Raw genomic sequence first — 24,957 nt, 5'->3', positions numbered from 1 at the left:
TATTGGGTTGGCCTGTGAAGTCTAACGAGTCTAATTGAGAGAGAAGAGACGTTGTTGCGCGTTTCCTGACGGGGAAGCTGATTCTGGGCCGAGCGAGCGAAGGTGATTGCCCTGAAGAAGCTACGTCGTATGCCTCCAGTACACACACACACACACACATGCACCTGTCGGAGCCGCTGCGACCAGACCCCCTGCTCCAGCGAGCTAGCTTATCTTATCGCCCATGGACCTTCCGGTGACTAGGTGATCCCTGAACCTGAGGGGTCTCCACAACTTCAACTCCATCCGACACTATCACGGAAATGGGGAGTTGGCCGGCAACAAGTAGGAATTCTGGCATAGGGTCGGGTTCTTGATCATAGTAGAGTCTTTTCCCAGCATCTCACAGGTGACTCCAAGATAGCCGCTTTTATCGTTCCCACTTATCCAATCCTGATTCCTTTCTGGCCGGAGAGCATTGCCCACCAAGACATTGTCTAATCTATTTCCTTGTCCTGTATGCACGTGTATATGTGATATATATGCTTTGTTTCTGCTCAAATGACTTATATCATATGGTCATAGACTCTGAGACAACACGAATCCCAGATGGATTATAAAGCCCTACCTAAAATCGAGGTGAGAACTACATTACGGTTGAGGGACACAGTGTGCCCTCACGGAAGCCTGCAATACATCTGGGAGTCCAGAATGCGCGTTGCCCGCTTCTCCCAATTCTTCTCGTATATTACTGGCTGACAATGGAATTGTACTCATCCAGCTCCACGCTCACTTGAGCGGGAGTATTAGCAGGCAGTGTCTCCATGAGGTCTGGCTCATGAAGAAGGAGGCCGGCGAGACTGATCTCGCAGATCCTCTCATCGAGATGCCTGACGGCAAGCACGATTACAACCTCAAAACGTATGCGAATAGTAGGCAGACTGCCCACAGCATGCCCACCCTCATATTTCCATCTCAGCCTCAGGACTCCCAGCTAACACGAGTAATCAGCTTCTTCCCCCTGTTCTCTTCATACATCTACCACCTCGTCAACGACCTCGTTGCGGTGCGGCACACCACCCTCTCAGTACTCCACGACTTCGCCGCAGACGGCGTCGCCTACCTCGAGCTGCGAACCACCCCGCGCGCCCTGCCCAAGTCAGACCTCTCAAAGGCGGACTACGTCGCGGCCATCCTGGCCGTCATCCGCGAGCACGAGGCGCAGCCGGGCAACACGCTGCACACCAGGCTGATCCTGTCGGTGGACCGGCGCAACACGCCCGCGGAGGCGGCCGAGGTCGTCGAGCTGGCGCGGCGGTTCCGGGGCGGCGGCGGCGTCGTCGGCGTCGACCTGTGCGGCGACCCGCTGCGGGGCGGCGTCGCGGCCCTGCAGCCCGCGTTCGAGGCGGCGCGCCGGGTCCCCGGCCTGGGCGTCACGCTGCACTTTGCCGAGGCGGAGGCGAGCGGGTCTGATGAGGAGCTGCTTATGATGCTGCGGGAGTGGAGGCCGCAGCGGATTGGGCATGTCATTCACCTTAGTGACCGTGTCAAGAGGGAGGTTGCCACGTACCCCGGTGGGCTGGGGCTCGAGCTGTGTCTGAGCTGTAATGTCCATGCTGGGATGATCAGTGGTGGGTTTGAGGCGCATCATTTTGGGGAGTGGTGTAAGTGCCGAGTTCCATACACGGGACCCAGAACCTGAGTATCTGGCATGTGGACGAGGCTGACGGCAGACTGTCAACAGGGAAGGTCGATGAATGCACAGTAGTGCTATGTGTGAGTGACCTTGACTTACTTCCAATTTGTTTTGTGGAAGAATCACCGCTGACAAGGAGACAAATAGACCGACGACGTAGGAGTCTTCGGCAGCCCCCTATCGAACGAGTACAGGCTGGTGGCTGAGCACTTTGGCCTGTCGGAGCCCCAGATACGTGCACTGGCAAGGAAGGGTATCGAGGTCATCTTCGGCGGGCCCGAGGAGAAGCAGAGGCTGAGGCAGATCATGGCTTCGGCGTCATAAAGTTCAGCCAATCCACTAGACGAGAATAGATGTCTTACAGTCCCTTGCCTGGAATCGTAGCGTTGGATGCATGATGCGATCAGGAATTCGGTCCCAGTCACCGTACACCCTGAATATTGTCAACTTCGAAGCGCGTCATAGATAGCTATCATAAAGATTATCTTAATGGGCTGGCCGCTCACAGAAGCATCTTGCGCCCTCTTACTTCTAGATGTATAACTAGCCATTTTGTAGCTGTTGAGATCTCGCTTCGATCGTTCGAGTTCTACTTAGAAAGCCACAACAGTACACACCTTGAACACATTACTTTGTTGTTGAGTATTTTATTGCTCTAAGTTGTCAAGACGCTATATGCACACGCTGAATACCAAAAGATACCTCCTCAAGTCCCCCGTACTCCGTCCGAATGCATGTGAAAGCGGTGCAAGAACTGTGGCGCCTCTCCATAACTTAGATTACTCCTCAGCCTGGTCCAGCTCCGTTGATCGATACTTGATCTGCAGGGCCCATTTGTTGCCAAAGTCGATCCCGCGGCGAATCTTGGTCCCCGCCCTCTTCCACACGGCAGCCCCAAGGCCGATGTCGACCAGGAACAAGCTCCAGTCGAGAACAGAGTCGTCCGTCACGTGGCCCGTGACGGTCTCGTTATCATCGGCGTCCCCGTACGATATCGCCTCCAGGAGACCCTTCTTCGGCGCGCCGACGGAGACGACATACCGCGGCCGAATGTACAGGCTGTGGCCGTCTTGCACCGTGGGCTCGCCGGTAGTGTGGTCGATTCCGGTCGGGACATCGACGGCGAGAACGAATGCCTCGTTCCGGTTAGTCCACTCGATGAGCTCGTAGACTGTGGCTTGTTCCGACGCGCGCAGATCCTCAAATGGCGTCACGTGGCCGAGCAGCGCATCGATGATCAGGGTTACCGCCATAGGCGGTGCTTGCGGGCGTACACTCCTTGGAGCGTCCATCGAGATGACAGGTATCGATGCTTGTCTCACATGCTCGAAGAGTTCGCTCTTGCTGCACACCTTGCCACCGAAGTTCTTGAATAGCCGAAGTTGTCTGGTCATGTCCACCGATAGGTCCCGCTCTCCTCTTTCTATGCCGACCACGCACAGGATAACATTAATTCCTTTGCATCGTAGATGACGGCCTGCAGCTATTGAGCGGTAGCCAGATTTGTTGTTGCCCGCTAGGATGACAACGGTCGGTGAGACTGAGGCCGGATCGCTGTCCGCAGCCGCGAGCCGTACCTTGAGAGCTGGGTCCGTCAGGGTGTGGAGACCGACTTCAGCAATTCCACGGCCGGCGTTCTCTGTCATCATGTCCTCCGTCAGGCCCAGATCGTTTTGTGCTATGTTCTCGAGATTGAGCATCTGCAGCGGAGACAGGACCTCAACCCGGCGGTCGCTCTGAGCAGCATAGAAGCCGGCAGAAGACGCTGCTGTCGGCAGCTGTTGTGGATCAGCATTTTTGGCCTTGCGCCTGCCTTTGGCAGCATCGCGAACACTTACGCCAGAGTTCACCCGGCTTGGCGCCTGACCCACGGTGGTAGCACTGGCCTTTCTAGATTGCGACCTCCGGCCGGAGTTCTTGCCTTCGCCTTTGCGGGAGCCCTGCCTGCTTCCAAGTTCTCTCCCGCTGAGTCGCTCGCTGCCATTGCGCATACCGTCATCGGCCTCGCTCTTCCAGAAATCATCTGGTGGGGCTTTGTCTGGCTTCGAAGCTGGAGAGGGCATGTCCAACACATTCTCGGTGGGATGCAAGTTCTTGCCTCCAGCTGTGCCCGGCTTTGGCCGCCTATTATGGGATACTAGACGTGCAGCATCCTCAATCTGGTCCTTCTCGCGCATTTCAGAAAATAAAGTGCGCTTGTCGAACTTTTTCAAGCTTCCCTCAAAATCGAATTCAGGCATTTCTTGTACGTCCGTAACGTCTTCAGAAGCCCATCCATTGTCGTTGACGTTGCCCTGATTCCGGCGCAAAGCTTTGTAAGGTTGGAAAGAGGCTGTGTCTTCCAACATCGGAGTCTCTCGCCAGCCCTTGCCCTTCTTTCCCTGACGCGCGCCCTTGGATGGAGTTGCGTCCTCCACGGCACCTTCTTGGGCATTCTTCTTTCGATTTCGCTTGCGGTTCTTCTTGGATGCGCCAGCTTGGTTTTCCTGCAGTTCGGCTGCGGCTTCTTCCTCAGCCGCGCCGGCATCAGTATCAGCCAGCTCAGCTCGCACGTTCAGACTTTCCATAGATTCCACAAGGGTTCCCTTAGGCGTCTGCTCCCTGGATGTCTCCCCAAATGTGACTTTCGGGATCGGCGAACGCTGCGCCTTGTTGTTCGAGAGCGGGCGATTGGACATTGCCGATAAAGGTTGGATTGATTGAGGGGAGGCGTTGACCAGAGGCGCCTGGCTCGTAGCTCCTGGCGAAGCTCTGACTGGCGGCTTTCCCATCGAGAGGATCGCAGGGTCGACAAACGCCGGCTTGGAGGGCTGAGGCGCTGCGGGTGCCTGTTCTTGCGCGGCTGCTTGAAATAGTCCTTGCAATGCGGGAGCAAAAGGTGCGCTCTGCTGCTGTTGCTGCTGCTGCTGCTGGTGGTTATGGCCCTGATACATGGAAGCGTATTGGGTTGGCGCGGTGGGCGTAGTAGGCGAGCCCATGCTCTGATATCCAGAAGTTGCCGTATGCTGTTGCACCTGCGCAAGAGGCGCTGCTGGCGGGGTGGGCTGCTGGTACGACTGCTGGGGCTCGGATTCCTCCTGGATCTGAAGATCCGCGATATCACTAGAAGCGATCACGATCCGCCCGCGCCATTCCTTGTTTTCGATCCACACGTTGACCAAGGTGACGTTTTCGCCGGGGACGAGCCGTTCGATCTTTCCTGTCAGGCTGATTGGCGGGTTCTTGAGCCTCACAAAGACTGCCCAGCCCGCCCACGACTGAGGATTCTCCATTTTGTTCAATACCGCGCGGGTCAATGCGACTGCCTGGCACGAGTTTTCAAACTTCAGAGGCACGTGAGGGTGCACAAAGGGCGATGATGGGGACCTTGGAAGGCGAGGCAAAGGCGCAATCAAAGTGCCGGGTTTGTTTGAGCGTCTCGCGATCCGGTGTGGGGAGGTTGGCGGGGAGGATGATGACCGTCTGGTTTGTGGGATGCGGCAAAGGACGTCGCGCGACGGACTGAGAGCTTGGGATCTCCCTCTACACTTTTCGTTATCGATAACCGAAGTACCCACCAAGAGCTTCTGACGCGTCTAGAACCGACCAGCTGCACTTAGAGGGGACCTTGATGAGCACCCTAACTCTCAACACTTTCATCCCTTTTCCTTCCCAATGCTGACCCTTCGTTGGGTCTACAGATGACAGCTCCTTTAATTCGTGTATCCAATGATGGTTAGTGTAGCAAAGGTTCAAACAAGGCACTCAAACCGGCATCCTTTCTACGCCTCTGCCACTTACCTACACAACACAGAAAGCCTCTCTTGATTCTAAGTCGCCCGCAGAGCGCATACTTGTTTCACACATAGCAATATCTCAGCCATGCCTAAGCTTTCTTTTCAGCTGTTGTGTGATACTAGTCTTACTCTTTCCATAGATGCGAGAGCTGCCGAATAAAAAGTTGGGATTCGTCCATCGGACGAGCGTTGCTGCTCGAGCGTGAACGTCTCGCGACCTCGGCTACTCTCCTTCTCTGCCTTGAAATCGCAGTGGTCTAGAGTTGGTCTCATTCGCATTGATGGTCTCTGCAGAGCCGCACCAGAAGCTGCTGACCCAGTCTCTTTTTGTTTCGCTGTCTTCACATGCATGCCTCTGGAGCTTTTAATACCTGGTGAATACGGCGGTGCAAAGGCTGTAGGAAATTCAATAATTGTCCATCATCAGGACTTGGGCCACCTCAATCCCTTTGGGACACTCGCATATTGTTTCTCTCCGGCGTGGACCTGAAGACGGCTTATACGTATATTTATATTTGAGACTAACACACAATAGTTCATATAGGCCACGGAACAATGACTTCTGCATGCCTGAGGAAGATACCAGAGGTGGATTGAGCTGAAGAAGGACATCTGAGTCCTTCCGATAAATATTTAGGTACACACCTGCGCCACCTGGCTTCCAAAGACGCCTCCCAAAGACGTCGTCTTAATCATGCCCCAAACACACCGGCCATAAGGGTATTATTCTCCTGGTTCCCGCATCAGGAATCCCCTAGGTCTAATACCCATATGATGCCATCGCCTCCTCCTCATCGTCCTCTTCGGCCATGGTCGTAGTCTTGGACGGCCTCGCTGATTTGTACGCAAAGTTCGCGATGGATGAGCCAGTCTTCTTCTTGAGGGCCGATTCTGCACTGTACAGCTTTTGGTAGAACGACACGACACGAGGGTGCGCCATGACCTTTCTCCTGTCGAAACGAAGGACCTGCAGCCCTTCTTGGGTGACCGCACGACTGAGGGCAACGTACGCTTGTCCTTTCTCAAAGACCTTGCCTAGATCGACCTTGACCCGTGCGAGGGTCTGGCCTTGTGCCTTGTGGATGGAAAGGGCCCAGGCCAATATAAGCGGCAACTGTTCCCTCGATGCCTGCACCTCGCCAGTCGGTGTCTCGACTTTCCAGGGCTCCGAGCAACAGAGCATAATCCTTGCTGTTCCATCAACAGCATGGAACTGCACCAGTGGGAACTTCTTCTTGTCGGGTCCGGCATTATCGGACAATTGTCGACTGAAGGCGGCGAGTCTCTTCTTGACTTTCGGGTCAACATCATCTCCATTTTCGTGCTCCTCATCGAAAAGACCGCCCGAAATCTCGAACGCACTTTCCGTCGAGAATCCAATGACGGTGCCTAAAGATCCGTTCACAAGAGTTTCGTCCAGGTTCTTGATCAGCATCACTTGGGCTCCCTTTTTCAGCTCCAATACCTTAGGAGCCATCATGTTTCCTAACAGTTTATCGCGGATGTTCGGGTCGCCCGCGTCCAGTGCCTCATACCGGTGAACTTCACCGGGAAGTTCTCTTAATCTCCTCTGGTTTGAGTTCTCAACCTCTTGCCTTGTTGGGAACCTAAAGGAATATTAGCATTATGCATACTGGTGGGGCGGGCAAGAAGACGGGGACAGGGGACGCTTACAGCTCGGTGACTTCCAAACCATCATTGAAATGGATTGGTCGAGACATCTTTTTGAAGGTTTCAACGGTCTGTTCACTAATATGACCGAGACGCATCTCGTTGAGCATTTGAGCGAAGACTATTTGACGTCAGTAATCCACAGTATATGTCTGAGGCGTATGACCAGCGTTTCGTGCTTACCTGGATCCTTTTGACGGAAGACCTCAGTAAGTCCTATCGTGTGATCGATAGAAGTATTCCAAGTAGCCGCCTCGAAGGCGAACTTGGTATCTCTGCTGTGGCTGTCCGGCACGGGAGGCAACTGAAAGAAGTCTCCTGTGATGACGAGCTGGATACCGCCCCAAGGCCGGCCATTGTTGCGGATGATTCTTCCTACCTGTGACAGCTTGTCAAAAAGGTCGCCGTCCACCATCGAAATTTCATCTACAATCAAAACCCTGGTTCTCATCCAACGGTTTTTGGCTTTGCCGTTGCGCCGAATCTTCTTGACGAGAGTTTGCGCATCATCCTTGCCCAGGCCAATTCCAGCAAAACTGTGCAGAGTCATGCCCCCGATGTTGCAAGCCGCCAGGCCAGTTGAGGCAGTGACGGCAAGACGCTCTGGATCCTTCGCGTACTTCTTCTTGAGGTCCTGAATGATAGCTCTCATCAACACAGACTTTCCAGTTCCTGCAGGACCTGTGAAAAAGACGCTTTGGCCCTTCTCACACACCAGCTTCTTGACGTGCTCCTGTTCGCTGCTCAAAGAAATGGCGGATTGCTTGACTGTGTATGATTTGATGGCTTGCTGCATGTCTTCCGCAGACGCTTCAGCGCCAGATACTCCAGTTTTCTTAGATTTATTCTTCAATAGCTTCTGCTGTTCCTTGATGGCTCCGGGAGTGAGGTCCCACGTCCGTGACTCTTTTGGTTTTGATTGAGGTTTTGCCGCTGGAGTTGAGCTGCCGTATTTGGAGGACGGTTTTACATCATCGTCATCATTCTTGTGAAGGTACTGTGGTGGTAGTGACCGCTTCTTCGCAACTGGCTTGGCCGGTGGTGCATCAGCGTCTTCGGTAAACGCCCGTTTGGTAGCACCCTGGGAATTGGTCGATTGTGATACAGATCGGGCGGGCTGAAAGTGAGTCGGCGAGGATTGAGACCAAGATAGCACGCTTGTACTGTCGGTGGGAGGCGCTTCGGCGACTCTCTTGGCTGGTGTGGACTCTGGTTTTAGAGGCGGGAGGGCGGAAGGGCATTCGTAATCCAGATCGACTTCATCACTGAAGTCATCGTCGAAATAGTCAACTTCGTCGACAAGCTTCCCACGCGTGGAAGCTTGGACATTGCCACCAGTCAGATCTATGACATCGGGGCTTTCGAACGAGTTCTGACTGTTGTACAGCGAAGCAAACGGCTTGCTATTAACCGTCCGGTTGACCTGTGGAGGGGGATTCATCGATTGGGAGGAGTTGGATGATCGAGGCTGGAGGGGCCCAGTGGGCTTCGAGGACTGGCTGAATTTGGAAGAGCCATAGGAGGAGCCGTTGATGTTCTGGAACTGGTCTTTGATGCTGGCATCGCGCCTGGGGCTCGGGCTGCTCGAGGGGAAGAGCTGCTTAGCCAGAGGCTTCGCAGGCTGTGGGGCTTTGTTCTGTGCCGCGTACGTGGCATTGGCACGCTTGAACATGCTCATGGTGGACGGTGATTGTTGGAATCGGATGAGGGCATGTGCCTGGGGGCAGACACGGATGATAGCAGTCCCAGCCCAGGTCCTAGTCCTCAGCCGACTCAGAGATCGAAGGGGGGAGAGGGAGAGGGAGAGGCTGGATACGCCTGCAGTCATGCAGCGCCGGTGCAGATGGACTGGCGAAGAGACTCAGGTGGGGAAGTCGTGCTGCAGCATTCTCTGCTCTTGCTGGGCCTCGAGAATTGGTCGCTCGGTCCTGTCCCAGCCGGTATAGAGTTTGGATCGCAGCACGCTGGGAAGGGGCAAGCGCGTCACCCTGCGTTGACGCGACTTGTGCGTGCGATTAGATAAGGAGGGGCTGCGAGGATGTGACGGGGTCTGGCACCATCGCTCACGTATTCATGCGGCCGCGGTCAAGGTACAGTCAATTTGGCAACTCGTCAGCCAGAGGCTCACTTCAATTTATGGACTGGTGGACTGGTCTATGCGAAGTGGCCTTCCTCCTGTCTGTCTCAAAATTCCTTGGGGAAGGCGTACATCAAAATGGGGCTTATCCAGCCCTCATTCTTCACGATAGCCAGAGCTTGCCGTTTCATCTCAGCCTACTCAACTTGGTATGATATGCAGTTTAGAGCGAGTTTATGGGCTCTCTGCCGACTGACATCCAGGCGCTGACATATCTCTACTACCGTGCTTAGTACGCAGACAACAGCATGCACCTTCGTACGACATTTGGAATCCTGGGTCCAGTGTCTCTTCACAGCCAAATACAGGAAACGGCTTCAACACCCACCATTTTCTAGTAAAGGATCAGCAACTAAAGTTGCACTTGCAGTACGGTCTTGCCTGCTGTCAGAACTGCGGGCCAATCAATACGCCTGTCAATCAGGGAGCCAACTGGATGTCGAGCTGACGCTGCACGCATCCGTAAGCGGTAATGCAGCAGCAACCTGGAGGGGGCCGTCCAAACAACGAGGAGGATCTTCTCAACCCGCTGTCTCTTAACGCATAGCACATAGCCTTAGCAGGGCAGCGTGGCCGACAACCCCCACGCGCAGTTCATCACTCCGCAAGCGGCTGCCGGGGTACAACGGCCGGCCCAATTACCAAGCGCTGGCACCTTACACAAAATTCTCAACATCTTCCGAGCCCGAAGCTGCGGTCGAGGGACTCGTCATGGGCCGGTCGTGGGGCCGGTCGGGCAGTCCGCTCACCTTGCATGCTCATCTCAACGCAAGCTTCAAAGTCCCAAGACCTGGGCTGCGTACTGTGTATAATCACTTGGCGAGAAGCACACAAAAGGGCTCGGCTCGCCGCTCGATCAATCAGACACGTCTGCCCAGGTGCCAAGTCTGCGCCGAGAGGCTTAGACCGGGCCCAATGGTCGAGGAAACGACGACACAATCGGGCATTCGGCTTGAAAGCGAGGCATGCTGGGCAGGGCGGTGTCCTGGTGGGTCTTCTGCCCCGTTCGTGACGTTTCGCGCCCGTCGATCGCCTCTGGCCGCAAAGCGGGGCCGCGGGGAAAAAACGCAGAGAGTAACGACTCGTGCACGTAGGAATAAAGCCTGGCAGGCAGGAAGAATCTCGCCATGACAGTCATGAATGCGATCAGATTTTTGTCGAGATGTGGACCAGCTTGTCCAGACCTTCGGATGGCAGATCCAGGCCCCTTGTCAATTCATCAATTTAACAGTGCATACGGGCCCAGGGGCCTCGACATTGGAGCCGGGGATCCGGGGCCCTGGGTCAACAGTGGCCTTCTCCCTGGACGGCATGGACGACGCCGTGCCGTTATCCAGAGTTTTCCAGGGTGCTCTTGAACCTGAATGGCCCAGGACGTGCCGTGCGCGGCCCCACGAACGTTGAGCCGCAGTGCTACCGCGTTCAATCGCAGACCGTGTTGTGCTAACGCATGCTCACTGCCGTGGTGTTGCCATTTAGCTACCGTCACCTGTCAGAGAATTGCAGAGATATAGATAGACATTCAAGTATTGCGCATCAGAGGGCTGGAGGGGAGCAGCCAAGGCAGTACATACAGTATGCATCAGCTGCCGGATGGCTTTTCTTAGATCCTTGGGAACCAACAAGAGGTTGCTTGTTTACCACGAGATTCGATCCCACAGGATGAACGATTCTCGCTTGTTCTGGAGCCCCACAGCGCCTTGCGATCCGTCACCGTCACCTTCAGCTTCACGGACTTCCGAGGCTCAGCCCAACCAACGATTGTGGATGCGAAGCAACGGTAAGTTACGGTAGAGTGCATTGCTGTGTGCGCGTTTGGCCACGTTTTTTTTTTTTTTCCATCTGCTTCCTCTGAGGGCCTTGGAATGCTTGTCTTTGCTTGTCTTCTCTTGTCTTCTCTTGTCTTGCTTGTATGCACTTGGCATACACACACATACACAGAGCGTTGGCTGGGCTCATGTGATTGATCACACGTACATCCGTACGAGGAAGCAGAGCAGGAAGATCACGGTGTGCTGCACCCTACATCATGACGCTTATCGGCCAATGTGCGTTGCCTCGTGGGAAGAAGTGGGAAGACTGCAGAACAGCCCGCCGTGCCGCGGTGGAGCATTGTTCAGGGGCCGCCCTGCTTGCAGCTCCCGTGGCGGTCGGGGACCCCACCCTTCTGGGCCCCCATCCACTGCCACTAAAATAATCAATAACATGCAGCTAATCGCTCGAGAACCAGAACCTTGAAAGGCAAACGCATGGGCGTGGCGTAAGTTTTTTTTTTCTGCCCTCGGATGCTTGAAGTTTGCTTGGCCTTTCGCTTTATATAGGTGAAGGATCAATCCTCTTGCCAGCAAGCTGAGCTTTCCGGGGTTTCTTTCCACACGTCGGCAACAGAACCCCAAAACAGCTTGGTGGTAATACCTAGGTACATTGTTCGATCTCGACCCAACCGTTGCCGGGTCCGTTTATTATCTGGTTGGACTACGCAGCGCACCGCAGCGTTTTGTTGTTGCTGCTGTTATCCAGCCAATCTAGTGCCAAGTCGAGGCAAAAGTCAACGACTTGGTCCGACTCAACTCAACTCAAACTCACGATCTCGAGCTCGATGACGCTGTCATAGCAATCTTGCTACTTCTCTCAACTGGCCCCACGACGACAACCGAGTGCTTCGGCTCGCGCGGTCTAGCTCACCCCACAAACTTGACAAACTCCCGTTGGGCCGTCCACTTGCGATTTTCATGTATCGAAAGACCTTCGGATTTGGGCCACGATCGATCGACTGGGGAGTCGCAAGCCCACTGCCTGGCTCTGTCCGGCTGTCGCAATCCTACGACGACATTCTCCAGCTCTCTCAACCCTCAAAGGGAGCCACTGTCCGAGTCTGATCCAGCTTACTGGACCTGAAGACCCTTTTCCCCTAGGTGCCCATTGCTAAGCCGCCAACATGGCTTGGGACCACCTGTCTATCACCAAGCCGCACTTGGTGTATATCATCCTCGGTGGCTTCACCAGCCTGTTCATGCTCTGCTCCTCCGTCATCAAGGAGCGCGCCTACATCGGTGAAGCAACCATCGCGACTCTGTGCGGAGTCATATTCGGGCCTCATGCCGCGGACCTCATCAACCCCATGTCATGGGGCAGTACCGATATCGTCACCATCGAGTTCTCCCGGATCGTCCTGGTCGTGCAGTGTTTCGCCGTCGGTGTCGAATTGCCAAAGTTCTACATGGAGAAGCACTGGAGATCCGTCGTCTTCCTCCTCGTCCCGGTCATGACCTTTGGCTGGCTCATCACCAGCCTGTTTGTCTGGTGGATGGTGCCCACGCTGAACTGGCTCGAGAGTTTGGTCGTCGCGGCCTGCGTCACCGCCACCGATCCCGTCCTGGCATCCTCGGTCGTCGGTAAGGGCAAATTCGCCAAGCGTGTGCCCAAGCATTTGAGAGACTTGCTGTCCGCCGAGTCGGGCTGTAACGATGGAATGGCCTTCCCATTCGTCTATCTCTCCCTTTACCTGATCCAGGATAAACTCTCAGCCAAGGACGTCACCTTCCATTGGATCGTCTACACTATCCTCTACGAATGTATCTTTGGCGCCGTGTACGGCTTCCTGATCGGCTACATCGCTCGGCATGGCATCAAGTTTGCTGAGAAGCATGACCTGATCGACCGAGAGAGTTTCCTCGTCTTCTACTTCGTGCTGGCCCTGTGGTGCGCAGGTTCAGGTAGTATACTCGGCGTTGATGACCTCCTGGTCGGCTTTGCGTGCGGTGTGGGATTCTCCAACGACGGTTGGTTTACGAATAAGACCGAGGAATCCCACGTGTCCAACGTCATCGACTTGCTCATCAATCTGGCATACTTCGTCTACTTTGGTACAATCATCCCTTGGGAGCAGTACAACAGCGCGGAGCTGGGCCTGACGCCGTGGAGGCTCGTCGTCATAGCAGTATTTGTCATCTTTTTCCGCCGAATACCCATCATGATGGCGCTGAAGCCGTTGATACCAGACATAAAAACCTGGCGCGAGGCCTTGTTCGCCGGTCATTTTGGTCCCATCGGAGTTGGCGCGATCTTCGTCGCCATCCTCGCACGTGGAGAGCTGGAACACGATGAACCTGTCCCTCTGTCTGACGTGCCAACGGACGTGAACACTCCTCATTTCTATCTACTCACACTCGTGTGGCCGATAGTTACATTCATGGTGATCTCGTCCATCATAGTCCACGGCTCATCTGTAGCCGTCTTCACCCTTGGCAAACGGATCAACACCCTGACCATCACCATGTCGTACACCACGGCCCCGGAGGATGGACCATCTTGGATGAACAGGCTTCCTAGGATTTCGTCTCAGTCCAAGTCGCAAGCCAGGACCATGTCCGATACCGAGGGCGACGAACTCAAGATGCCCGATTACCCCCCTGGAACTTTACCTCCCATTGGATATCCTGGCAATTTCTTGAGGCGTCAAAAGGAGGAAGACCAGCCAAGTCGACAGGGCAGCCGTGCGTCATCGCTTGCGGGACGCCGACGTAGGAAGAAGTGGGATGATGGCATTGGTCCTGGCGGCCCCGTGACTCAGTCGGCGATCTTTCCGCAACGACGAAGCCAGAGCGAACAGACATCGACTACTCTTCGTGACAGCCATTCGCCACCTGACCAAGACAAGGAGACTCCCACGGCGTCTCGCAGGGGATCGACCATGGAGGACCCCGAGAAGCGTGCTGCTGAGCAAAGGGCTGAGGTTGACGCCGAGGAGGAGCTGGAGAAAGAGGCCAGCCAGCAGGAAGCAGAGAGAGGACGCTCGGGAGAAGCAGGTGGCTCCCATGCAAGAGATCCTGAGATTGAGATCTATGATGAAGGCGATCATATCATCGTTGAAAACCGCGATGGTGATGTGATTGCTGTTGAGGCACCAGTCGAAGAACAACACAAAGAAGACAAGGTCCAAGACCTGAAACAAAAGCTGGAGAAGGAGGCAGTACATTCTCAGTGGACCTACGATGCGCTGAAGAAGAGGCTCGGCCATTGGCGTGATGAGGAGGTGCAGAAACGGAAGGACAAGCAGAGAAATGACCGACGGCACGAGCCAGCCCGTGCATACCAATTTGGCAACACCATCATCGTCGAGGACGAGGACGGCGAGGTCGTCAAGAAGTATGAGCTGCCATCCCAGAGGGGCGAGGGCAGCGGTGCTATGAGCCAGGGTCTTAAGTACATGGGCATGGGAGGCCTGATGAAGGGTGCCCAGAAGCCAGATGAAGCGGGAGCGTCAAGCGCTGCAGAAGGTGAAGCGTCTCAAGGGCGGCCCAGATCGGACAGCAAGCCTGGCGTGACCCGGAGGCCAACGTGGGTGGAAGCCCTGGGCGGGCGAGCCAACGAGGCCCAGAAGGAGAAGAGGAAGAACGTGGCCGAGCAGGAGATGGAAGACGATCTCCACATCCGCTTCACGATCGACGGCGTCGGCCAGCGCATGACCAAGGACAACTTCATCACGGAGATGCGCAAGCTGGACAAGAAGACGCGGCGCGAGGTGATCGAGCAGTCCACGGCCTCGGAGCGTGTCAAGACGCTGGCGAAGCAGGAGCCGCCCACGCCCGAGCCCAAGTCCGCCCGCGGCAAGGCCATCAGCTCGCCCCAGGCAGGTCCCAGCAACTCCCAACAGCAAAAGGCGCCGGCCACCAAGCCGTCGCCGCAGCAGCAGCCGGCCGCCATGTCCGGCGGCCTCTCGTCCGACAACTCATCGCGCGAGAGCTTATCCAAGGCGCGCGCCTCTCCGCCCGCCTCCTCATCCTCGGGCAACGTTTCGCCCCTGGAGCGCCGGTCCAGCGACGACGCACCTAGCCACGACGTGCCCGAGACGGCGGTCGAGCGGCGGCGCAGGCTCGCGGTGCTGAAGGGCCTGGGCGGCGGCGAGGGCGACGAGGAGGGCGAGGCCGGCGAGACGCCTGCCGAGAGGCGGCGTAGGGAGGCTGCGCTTGGTGTCTCTGGCGGGGACGCGGGAGATGACGAGGAGGAGGACAGCGATGATGACGATACCCCTCGGGTGCCTCCTGCGCGGCGAGGTATCAGGTTTGCCGAGCCGGAGCGAGGGCGCAAGTAAATGAATGAACCCCTGGGGTGTTTTGCATGTTGCTTTGATCTGTTATGGGTCGTTGGGAATGCCTGAATGTTGTGTGTTTATGTCTTAGTCCGGCCTGATGCTCGATGCTTCTGTTGAAGATCTGGCTGGGCTGTTCATTGCATAGCGATGGGGCTTCATGATGGCTTGCTTCTTTAGACGTCGACTAAATCATTCTTCGACTGTAGGGATATTGTTTTATTACGGGCATGAGCTTGGATGTCATGTGCTCTTTTACGTATGGTTAATATATCTAAAGTCTAGACTGATACTCTGGTACTGTCTTGTTGATTATGGGTTAAATGGGGTTTCCACCAGACTGCCTTTCTTTCCTGCGGACTGCGCAACGAAGGAGCTAGATGTATATGGACATTTTCCCTGACCTTGAATTCTCGTTCTCACGTAGCACTGCGAATCATGATTTACGGACTAAACCTCCGCTTCATATTAGTTGCTATATATGTTGACAAATTCCAAGTGACTGTGGTTGGTCCAAGCATATCTCCATGGGCCGCTACAGTGATCACTCAGTTGTCGCCATCATTGCTAGTACACATAAACATCGTGGATAAGACAAAATTCAATGTTCAAAATGGCTTTCTGGCTAGTGACCTGAAAAGATTAGGATAATAAACGCCCCGGCCTAGCAGTGAGTGATGTTGGTGACTGACTTGGAAAACGGACCGCGACATCCTCAATGATCCCGGAACCATCCACGAGCATAATCAGCTGATTTTCAGTACCATTAGAGGGTCAAGGTCCAGAGATCGGTCGTGGCTACCACAATCGCGTATCCATATTCAATATTGTTGGATTAGGCACGCACTTGCCGACCGTTGATCTCACCCACGTCTTCCTTTTGGTTTCGCATCAGGCTTTATTCTTTTACAAAAAGCCTCCAAATTCTCTGATATCTTGCTCTACTCCAACCTGGAATTTGCCATTCTCCTTGATCTGTAAGGTAACTGGCTAAGCTGTTTCCCCTAGTGATATCTCCGTCCTTCTCCTTACTAGTCACCTCTCCTAGCTGTCTCATGAGAAATACTCCACGTTGGCCAGGACCTCATGTGTGTCCGTGATTGCCTCAGTTTTTTACATTTGGTCTCTGTAACAAAAATCATGCTAAGTGTGTTCAGTGACAAGGCAGGAGGAGCTGAGTGTTATGATAATATGACATTCAAGAGCCGGGCCAGTGGGCTCATGCGCCTTTAGACATCGCGACCACTGCCTTGTGGCAGTGACCCGCTTTTGTACATTCAAAAATAGTATTCTAGGATCATTAAAAGTGAAGACAACTATTCCAGCGCACAGAGTTTTGAATATCAAAGTTCACGACTCTTTTGTCACTTGTAATATGCTCACGCCCAAGCGTGTCCCTAGCGTCACCATTCTATGGGTCTCTGTGGTCCGTGCACAACCTTGAAAGATGGATTTTAGCCTTCGACACCTTCGCTGGGAGCATCAAGCTCCTCGCCGTGAACCTGACCCTCAACCTCGAGAACCTGCACTTGCCGCTCGCCTCATCTCCCCAATCCCCTTCGAGCACGAGATCGCCGCTGGCCTCTTTACGCCTGACCGCCGAGTTGAGAATCCGGTCCTGCAGCCAGCGACTCCGAACGAGACAAGCTCCGTCGACCTCAAGACCGACGACGCCGACCGTGACTACGACTTTGTCAACGACTTTGCCAACGACCCTGACAAATCCGTCGACGACGAAAAGATGGTGCAGCTGGTCGAGGTAGAGGACGAGCACTTCCAGCACGTCCAGGAAGGCCCTGTGGAGGACGATGGCGACTACACGGATACTGGTAAGTGTCGCTCGTTCCAATTTTCAGCCTCCAAGCTCGCCCAACTTTGCGCCGTGAGCTTGTGACGCAATCCGTCAAAAAATTGAAAGCATCACGGTCGCACCCACAACCTCGCCCCCAGAACACCCACACAAGCGCCCTTCATGTCAATTCGTCTACCTGAACCTCAAATTGGGCTTTAGACTAATCTTGCAATGCTGCACAACAGACTCCGAAATCTCCAACGACTCCGACTACGACCCCACGCAAGAGTCCCTCGCGGAGCGGATTTCTGCCCTGCGCGACATCGTCCCGCCGACGACTCGCGCCTGGTTTTGGAACAAGTTTCAGACGACCCAGCGCGTCGTCAAGGGCGTCATCTTCTTCGCCGGCCGCTCCATGTGGTCCATTTCCGTCTCGGCCCTCCTGATCGGCGTGCCCTTCGCCCTGTGCTGGGCTGAAGAGCAGCAGGTCATCGCCATGGAGCAGGAGGCGCGCATGCGCGAGATGGGCGCCGACGTGCTCACCGCCGGTGGCGGCGAGGGCGGCACCGCTGACAGGGTCGGCCAGGCCCTGGGCAAGGAGGGCGGTGTTGAGACCAAGGCTGCTGGACTCTGAGCGGCTTTCACTGCCTCATTCACTGAGCGCGATGGCGACAAGAGAAAGTCATGCGACTAGGGGGCCGTTGTGGCGAGCTCTCGAGGAGGCTCGGTTTGCATCATCAAATTGTACAGTACAAACAACATCGTCGGCTTGGCTGAAGGGGAACGGATTGATTGGTTCCTTGCACTAGCCACTACGACAAAGTCTTGCATCTTGAGGGCACATTTTTCATGAACGGCGGCGACAAAATAAGCATCTTGCGGCAGATGGACGAGAATGACAACGCGAGAATGCCAGGCGAGACTTTCATGTGCGTGTACAATAGCTTTGGATCTGCTTGGCATAGCAGCCAAGGATCATAGGGGAGGGTTTGAACTCTCTTCTCTCGCGACGGGCCGTGAGAGGGCTCTCGTGTTACATAACCTGGTTTTCTTTTTGCATGACATGCCTCAGCTGGGAAGGACTTGCTGCAGGTAATGATAAGGGAATAAATGGAGTTATGAAATCCAACATCATCCTGATTTCGCACTGAGTCTCGTGACACGTGATTTGACCATTTTTTCAAATACTTGGGAATGAGATGGGTGCAATGCCTTTGGCTACTGCGAGGCGATGGGCATTACTGTCTCGAGCCAAGTAATCCTCGACTGACACGTATCCACCCGGATTTGAAAGTATTTCTGAAGCATATTCTGTACCAATGTACCATCGAAGAGCTACTGAAGTGAAGACATTGGTTTCTTTGATTTTATAGTACGATTCTGTAACTCCTCTCGTCCATCCTTGTGTCCGTCACACATTAAACCTCTGCCAATTTTCGTACCATCTCAACGCGGCCCACCGAGCTGATTATCATGCACAGAGAAGGAGAGGGGCCGTAGTTACACGTGACAATTTCATTCTCTAAAACGCCATTCGATGTGCTGTTTCGTTTTTTCTAAGAAAGTGAAAGCTAGTCTGCGAGGGACTGAGTAGGGGGTATTCTTTGCATAGCAACGTCATCAAAAGAAAAATATTCCACCGGGTTTCCGACATTGTCCTCTGTCTCGAGTGCCAATCATTGCGTACCATTGGGGTGGTTGTCCAGGTCGACAGCCTCGACCATCGAGCGCTGCTGGGCGCTGTCCCGCGTGAGGTTGGTGAAGTACTTGAGCGCGTCGCTGCTTTCCTTCTTCACCTTCAGCGTCTCCTCGCGCTTCTTGCCGAGCTGCTCCACCGACCGCTGGAGGTTGAAGACGACGTGGTCCTTGGGCGTGTGCAGCACCTTGCGCACAGAACCGGATATGCGGTGGGCATTGTTGTGCGCGTACTCTATCGACTCCAATTGGGCAGAGATCTTATTTGAAAGGCGGTGAGGCAGGGAATGGGGGATTTGGCTGAGCACGTAGGCACCAGCTGCGACAGCTATGTGGTTGTTAGCGGAGAGCTCTGAGGCAATCATTGGGGGAGATGTTACGTACCAGCAACAACGATGCCAGGAATGATCATCCGGCGAAGGTTGTCGTTGCCCATCACACGGGCGACGCTCAAGGCGTGGTTCGCCCACCCAACACCACCAATCATCTGGGTACCAACTGCTGTGGCCACCGTCAAGGCCATACCCGTTCCAGCTACCTTCTCCTGACGCTGCATCAGAGTCGACCAGTCGACAAAGTCCCACAATTCCGTCGGGATGTCAATCTGCTTGGCTAAGACGTCGCGTCTGCGCCGGAACATGACGTCCGGGTGGAAATTGAGCCCAGTATACTCGTTGCCCAGGTGCAAGATACCAAGCTGCTTGATTGCGTTGACGCCACCAACAGCCTTGCCACGCGCATACTCCTCGCAATCATTGACGCAAGTCTGAATGCCGTGCAACATTGCCTCCTTCAGACTCTCAGCATAATCAAATGCTTGGAATAGTCCGGGGTATGGAACGTCGAGGTCTTCATCGGCATGTAGAATTGCCAAGTTAAGACTGCTGCGTGTGTGTTGGTAAACGTCATCGCACGTCTCGTCTATTGTGTGGTTCACGTCGTCGGTAATCTTGTTTTGGGCCTTCTTGCTCGCTTCCAGTTGAGGCTCAAGTTCTCGAAGCTCCTTGCCCACACGCTCAAGCTCTGACTGAGCAACTTCTGCGTTGACGTTGGCCAGGGAGTTGACGTCGTTCAAAATGTTGAGCAAGTAATGCTTAGCAGGTGCCAGCTTTGACCGTGCCCGCTTCTCCAGAACGAACCTTCGCAAAGACTGCTCGAGGTTTTGGAAATCCCGGAGCTTCTCTTTATCTTTGCCTTTGCCCTTGGGGTCGTCACTGGGATCATCACCGCCACCTCCTCCGCTTGAACTGCCATTACCACCTCCATCAGGGCCGCCCGGTGGCGATGGAGCCACAGGAATCGCGTTACTTGACACAAAGTGCACAAGTTCTTGTGCTTCTTTGGATGTCCTTGGGCTAATGCCAGAAACTTGATCGAGAATCATCTTCTGGCATCTCTGCTGATCTCTAATCATGTCAAAGCCATTGACAACGATGAAAAGATATGCCTTCTCTGCTGCAGCTGCCCACAAGAACTCCTTGGCTGACTGAGTAAAGTGATTTGCGGCTGAGACCACGAAGACCACAACGTCGATCTCTTCCTGCCTTGCAAACACGGCGGTGGTCTTGGTCGTATCGGAATTAAGGCCAGGCGCGTCGATGAGAGCAATGTCCACTACACCGTTGTTGAGCAGTGACTCGTCGATAGTTCGGACATCCTTGACGTAGACTTTGCACATCAAGTACGTGTCGTTGTCGATAACAATCTTCTCGAGCTCGTACAAGGAGTAGACGTCGTATGTGGTCTCGTCGTTTCGATCGTAGGTAGCATCCTTGTGGACTGCGTGGACCTCCTCGATGCCTGAGTTCTCCCGGGCATCCAAAACCTCGCAGAATATGCTCGTGCAGGGCTGCTGGTCCTCGGGAAGAACCTTCCTCCTCAACAAAGCGTTGCAAAAGGTCGACTTTCCAGCGTTCAGATCACCGGTTACCAGAACTTTGCTGGCCGTATCTTCAATTCGTTCTCGCAGGTTCAATAGGTGCTTGATGCTGGAGCTGATCTTGCCGTCTAGCAGGGCAGCGATGGAACCTTTCTCCAGGGAGTGAACTAATTGTGTCTGGTGGAGAGCACCCAATTTGAGGTCCAGTTTCAACACAGAAAACTCTTGAGCGATCTGAGGAGTGACCAGCCTAGGCTCTACAGCCGGGCGCCTCTCAGCCGCCCTGCTCGACTCGGCGGCCGCAGGATCCTCTCCCCATGTGGCGGCACGCTTCAACGGTGGTGGTGCAGCGGAAGACGATGCGCTGGTGAAATCGTCGAGGTGGGAGAAGGTTTGTTGGTATTTGGGCCTCGGTGGCGACGCGGGCGTGATCTCGGATTCGGCGCGCTGAACGGAAGGGTAGTGGGCGGGCCATTTCACATTCTCCTGTTGAAGCTCTTTGAGAAGATCGATGACTCTGTTGATGGCACGGTTTAGAGCCCCACGGTGTTGGTTGTACCAGAGCTGGTGCACGGCGCTCGGCTGCATGCGACGATCGAAGCCGGCTGAGGTGGGAGTGTCGGCATGTGTCGCGGAGTCCCAGGCTGGAGAACCGGGCAGGAGGGCATTGCCAATGGCGCCGCTGGCAACGGAGCCGCCGTAGCCAGAATCGCGTTCGAGGAGCTCTTGCAGGTGGGCTGCATGCTTGGAGGTTGAGCCACTCCCGACAGTCATGTACGCGGGCGGCTTCGCGTTGCCGTTGAACTGATCCGCGACGTCATCGGGATTCGAGGACTCGTCGTCGGGTCGTCCCACGGGCGACTTGCCCTTGCCGTTGAAGTAGTCTTGGCTCATCGTGATTCGTAATTGTCCATCGGAGGTGGTATGGGAGAGGGTTTAAGGGGGGAGGGATGCAAGCCAAGGAGACGGTCTAGGATGACTCTTATTTTTCGCGGAATGGAGCTTCAATACCGTGACTTCATGCATCGAGAGGCAAATGGCTCCACGATTTTTTGTCGGCACGCGTGGGTTGGTCGACGAATTTCGATGACATAAGCACATCGAGGTACTCAGCGGCAGAGGATGGTACGCTATGGTTGCAATAGGCAAAGTAGACTTCCCGCGGCGGAACTTTTGGCTTGCAGGAAACCTACTTAGACTAGGTACTGTAGGAACCCAGTGCAGTACCACTTGAGTACGTACAGGCCCAGAACTCGGGACCTTGGCGTGTGTTTGCAGCAGCCTATCCCGGCTGGACGCCAAGTGGGAACACTACGACTGTCAACCTTGGATTCCTGTCGGTGACGAACACCTCTCGCCGACCTCCATCGACAACATTTCAATACCTCCTAACAGATTACTCCCCAAAGCCCCTCGCGCGATTTCGATCCCTTTTCGACCGGTGCCACTGCTGCCTCGGTGCATCCTCGCCCAAAAACGCAGTCCGCACCGATAACGCGACACCGATCTTATCACACTCCCCCGGCCTCGGCAGCAGGCGCCATGAACGTGAGCAGCATGCAGCTTGTGAGCAGCACGGGGAGGCACGCTTTCTAACCATCAGAACCCGGCTTGCAGATCCTAGAATGGGCATTCGGAAAGCGCATGACGCCCGCCGAGCGGCTGCGCAAGAACCAACGATCGCTCGACAAGGCCATCCGTGAGCTCGACCAGGTCCGGGTCAAGCTCGAGAAGCAGGAGAAGACGCTGGTGACGCAGATCAGGCAGAGCGCGCAAAAGAACCAGATGGGTGCGGCGAAGATCCAGGCCAAAGATCTTGTCCGGACGAGGAGGTACCGTCGCGCCTACTGCTGATTAGCCGTAAATGCGTGGTGACTGTGGCTGACCCTCGTCTTTACAGGTACATCGAGAAGTTCTACGGCATGCGGAGCCAGTTGCAGAAGATATCTCTTCGTCTACAGGTACGCAATCGCTGGTATTGCGACGATCCACAGGACGTTGAACTGACCACTTATGGGCGCGCAGACCTACCGGACGAATGAGCAAATGATGCAGGCGATGAAGGGCGCCACAATGGCGCTGGGCAGCATGAACAGGAGCATGAACCTCCCTCAATTACAAAGGATAGCCATGGAGTTTGAGAGAGAGAACGACATAATGGACCAGCGCCAAGAGATGATGGACGATGCCATTGATGACGCCATGGACACCGGCGTAGAAGAGGAAGGCGACGAGGTTGTGGAACAGGTTCTCGAAGAAATCGGAGTGGACCTGAGTCAATCCGTAAGTGTGCCCACGAGACTGACCACTACCGTTGGACACTGTTCACTAAACGATTCTCTCATCAGCTTGGCGAGACGCCTTCAGGCCTGCCGACCACCGCCGTGGCGGAAGGCAAGGTAGCCCAAGCAGTTGGCAGTGGCGGAGGCGGCGGTGCCGACCCTGGTGATGATGACCTTCAGGCTCGCCTGGACAGTCTGAGGAGATAAAGTTCTTTGGAAGGTGCCCCATCCAGGCAGTGACACATTTTGATGACGGCCTCGCTGATGGGTGAATTCACATGCTGAAGCGGAGAGTTTTGGCCTTCGAGAGCAGGTATATGGATTACCGTTTTGGATTCCTGTGACAGGAAGCAATGACTCAAGCTTTTGGTGTCGCTGCTCGAGCCTCAGTGCTAGGCTCAGCCTGAGTGTGGTAATGGTCTCCGCATGAGTCGGACTCAACTTGTGGATTGTACAGTTTGCTATCAGACTTGTGGCCCCGTCACTGAGCTGGGGTGGCTTACAGCCAAAACATAATAGTCCACGATGAACAAGACCAACAGCAAACAGTTCTCACTTTTCTCACACAGCAAGATCTCTGTCTGAGACGCACGAGCCCATGTACTATGGGCAGTAATCTGCCTCAGGCAGCAGATGGATCGATAATACCTACATATGCAGAGCTGCCCTGGCGGGGTGAGGGTGCCTGACTTATTGTGTACTGCCACCTCCTGGTTAGAAACTGGGTGGCACGTAGCTTCCATAGCTTCCATCCGCCATACCCACAATGAGTATATTATGTGGGTTGGTGTGCGCGAGGTAATGTGATGACCGGGTTGTCGCTGCAGTCGCAGATTTGTCCTCCAGCCAGGCCGATGTCCATAGCTAGGTACTTCAAGTAACCCTACTGGCCAGAGGAGATCCAGATGGTTGCCGCTCGAGGTTGCACAGCGCTTGTTAGCACCTGACATGCTGCATATGGGCACCTAAGCGGTTGTGCCTGTGTGCGGGTGAGTGTGTTGGTGGCCCAAGGTTGGTTTGGTTGCTTACCGGCCTGGTGTACCAAACCTGTTTGAGACTAGGAAAGCGCTGCTGCGGTGGGTGGGTGGCAGGTGGGTGTGTGTGACCTTTGGATCAATGGGTTTCCAGTTCCTGTCCAGCTCCAGGCTCGGGCCAAGTCGTCCTCGCCTTTCATCCTTCCACCGTCCCCTACCAGATACCAGCCCGCCTTGGGTGCCTCAGTCAGTCCAGACAACACAATCACAGTCATTTTCTTTGATGCTGCAAACAAACCGCACGCACCTGGCACTTGTTTCACGCGTCTCTTGTCCATCCCCAAGCTCCCTTGAAACCGGGACCCCTACCTGGCAACCTGGTCACAGGCATCATTGCATCATTACATCATCCAGTCTTTTTGTCGCCTCCAGGACCCCAGTATCCACCCCCAAGTTGCCGCCGTTGTGGCACCCGTGGGACTCAACCTAAAGACAACACTGACACCTAGCTACCCTACCAGCCTACCCATCTACCTAGTCCATCTGATTGTGAGCTTGTCTCTACCTATCGACGGGCGCCCTGTGAGGTCAGCGAGGTCAGTGAGAGCCTAAACCCTTGTGACCGTGCCCAGGCTGCCAGGCCGCAACCCGATTCAGTCGTCTACCTATACCTGGGCAGCTGGCTCCGCTCTGTTGCTACCGCGGGGGGACTCTCCACACCCTGCAACCAGCGAGCTGCACACCCTCATCATCATTGCCCGCATTCTTAACCACCCACCAACACCACCACCTTCAACCCAACTCGCTGATCTCAACACAGCACGCAAGCAACTCAAGCCCCACAAGTATTTCCCAGGCTTTGCGCACACCTACCACCTCTGCTCTCCGTCAATCCCTAGCGACAAGATTAGACAAGACAAGACACGACACGACACGGCATCACTACGCGCACGCAACAACCGCTCCCAGCCAACCTGCCCCCCCG

At 54.9% G+C, this 24,957-nt stretch overlaps 7 protein-coding genes across 7 annotated transcripts; 4 read left to right on the top strand and 3 right to left on the bottom strand.

Moving 5' to 3' along the window:
• Positions 1 to 588: 588 nt before the first annotated feature.
• J7T55_015089 (Adenosine deaminase-like protein) lies at positions 589 to 1,999 on the top strand (the record flags this gene model as incomplete). The annotated part of the gene is made up of 5 exons (XM_053133351.1): positions 589 to 618; positions 761 to 900; positions 991 to 1,643; positions 1,724 to 1,755; positions 1,823 to 1,999. The coding sequence occupies 5 exons, from the start codon at positions 589 to 591 to the stop codon at positions 1,997 to 1,999; spliced, it is 1,032 nt and encodes a 343-aa protein (XP_052988818.1).
• Positions 2,000 to 2,454: 455 nt separating this feature from the next.
• On the bottom strand, positions 2,455 to 4,947 carry J7T55_015088 (uncharacterized protein; the record flags this gene model as incomplete). Its single annotated transcript, XM_053133350.1, has 1 exon — positions 2,455 to 4,947. One exon carries the CDS (start codon positions 4,945 to 4,947, stop codon positions 2,455 to 2,457), a length of 2,493 nt encoding a protein of 830 aa, XP_052988817.1.
• A 1,264-nt stretch (positions 4,948 to 6,211) lies between these two features.
• Positions 6,212 to 8,800, bottom strand: J7T55_015087 (dna repair and recombination protein pif1; the record flags this gene model as incomplete). Its single annotated transcript, XM_053133349.1, has 3 exons — positions 6,212 to 7,058; positions 7,126 to 7,243; positions 7,306 to 8,800. The coding sequence occupies 3 exons, from the start codon at positions 8,798 to 8,800 to the stop codon at positions 6,212 to 6,214; spliced, it is 2,460 nt and encodes an 819-aa protein (XP_052988816.1).
• A 3,397-nt stretch (positions 8,801 to 12,197) lies between these two features.
• Positions 12,198 to 15,353, top strand: J7T55_015086 (uncharacterized protein; the record flags this gene model as incomplete). Its single annotated transcript, XM_053133348.1, has 1 exon — positions 12,198 to 15,353. One exon carries the CDS (start codon positions 12,198 to 12,200, stop codon positions 15,351 to 15,353), a length of 3,156 nt encoding a protein of 1,051 aa, XP_052988815.1.
• Positions 15,354 to 16,797: 1,444 nt separating this feature from the next.
• On the top strand, positions 16,798 to 17,776 carry J7T55_015085 (mitochondrial import receptor subunit tom22; the record flags this gene model as incomplete). The annotated part of the gene is made up of 2 exons (XM_053133346.1): positions 16,798 to 17,179; positions 17,388 to 17,776. 2 exons carry the CDS (start codon positions 16,798 to 16,800, stop codon positions 17,774 to 17,776), a joined length of 771 nt encoding a protein of 256 aa, XP_052988814.1.
• A 1,042-nt stretch (positions 17,777 to 18,818) lies between these two features.
• On the bottom strand, positions 18,819 to 21,610 carry J7T55_015084 (uncharacterized protein; the record flags this gene model as incomplete). The annotated part of the gene is made up of 2 exons (XM_053133345.1): positions 18,819 to 19,165; positions 19,222 to 21,610. The coding sequence occupies 2 exons, from the start codon at positions 21,608 to 21,610 to the stop codon at positions 18,819 to 18,821; spliced, it is 2,736 nt and encodes a 911-aa protein (XP_052988813.1).
• Positions 21,611 to 22,258: 648 nt separating this feature from the next.
• J7T55_015083 (uncharacterized protein) lies at positions 22,259 to 23,205 on the top strand (the record flags this gene model as incomplete). Its single annotated transcript, XM_053133344.1, has 5 exons — positions 22,259 to 22,264; positions 22,334 to 22,548; positions 22,617 to 22,677; positions 22,742 to 22,999; positions 23,065 to 23,205. The coding sequence occupies 5 exons, from the start codon at positions 22,259 to 22,261 to the stop codon at positions 23,203 to 23,205; spliced, it is 681 nt and encodes a 226-aa protein (XP_052988812.1).
• Between the last annotated feature and the right edge of the window lie 1,752 nt (positions 23,206 to 24,957).

This window comes from Diaporthe amygdali, assembly GCF_026229845.1.
Source record: "Diaporthe amygdali strain CAA958 chromosome Unknown NODE_36_length_484128_cov_64_979186, whole genome shotgun sequence".
NCBI classification, from domain to species: Eukaryota; Fungi; Ascomycota; class Sordariomycetes; order Diaporthales; family Diaporthaceae; genus Diaporthe; species Diaporthe amygdali.
This window is presented reverse-complemented; position numbering and strand designations above follow the sequence as displayed.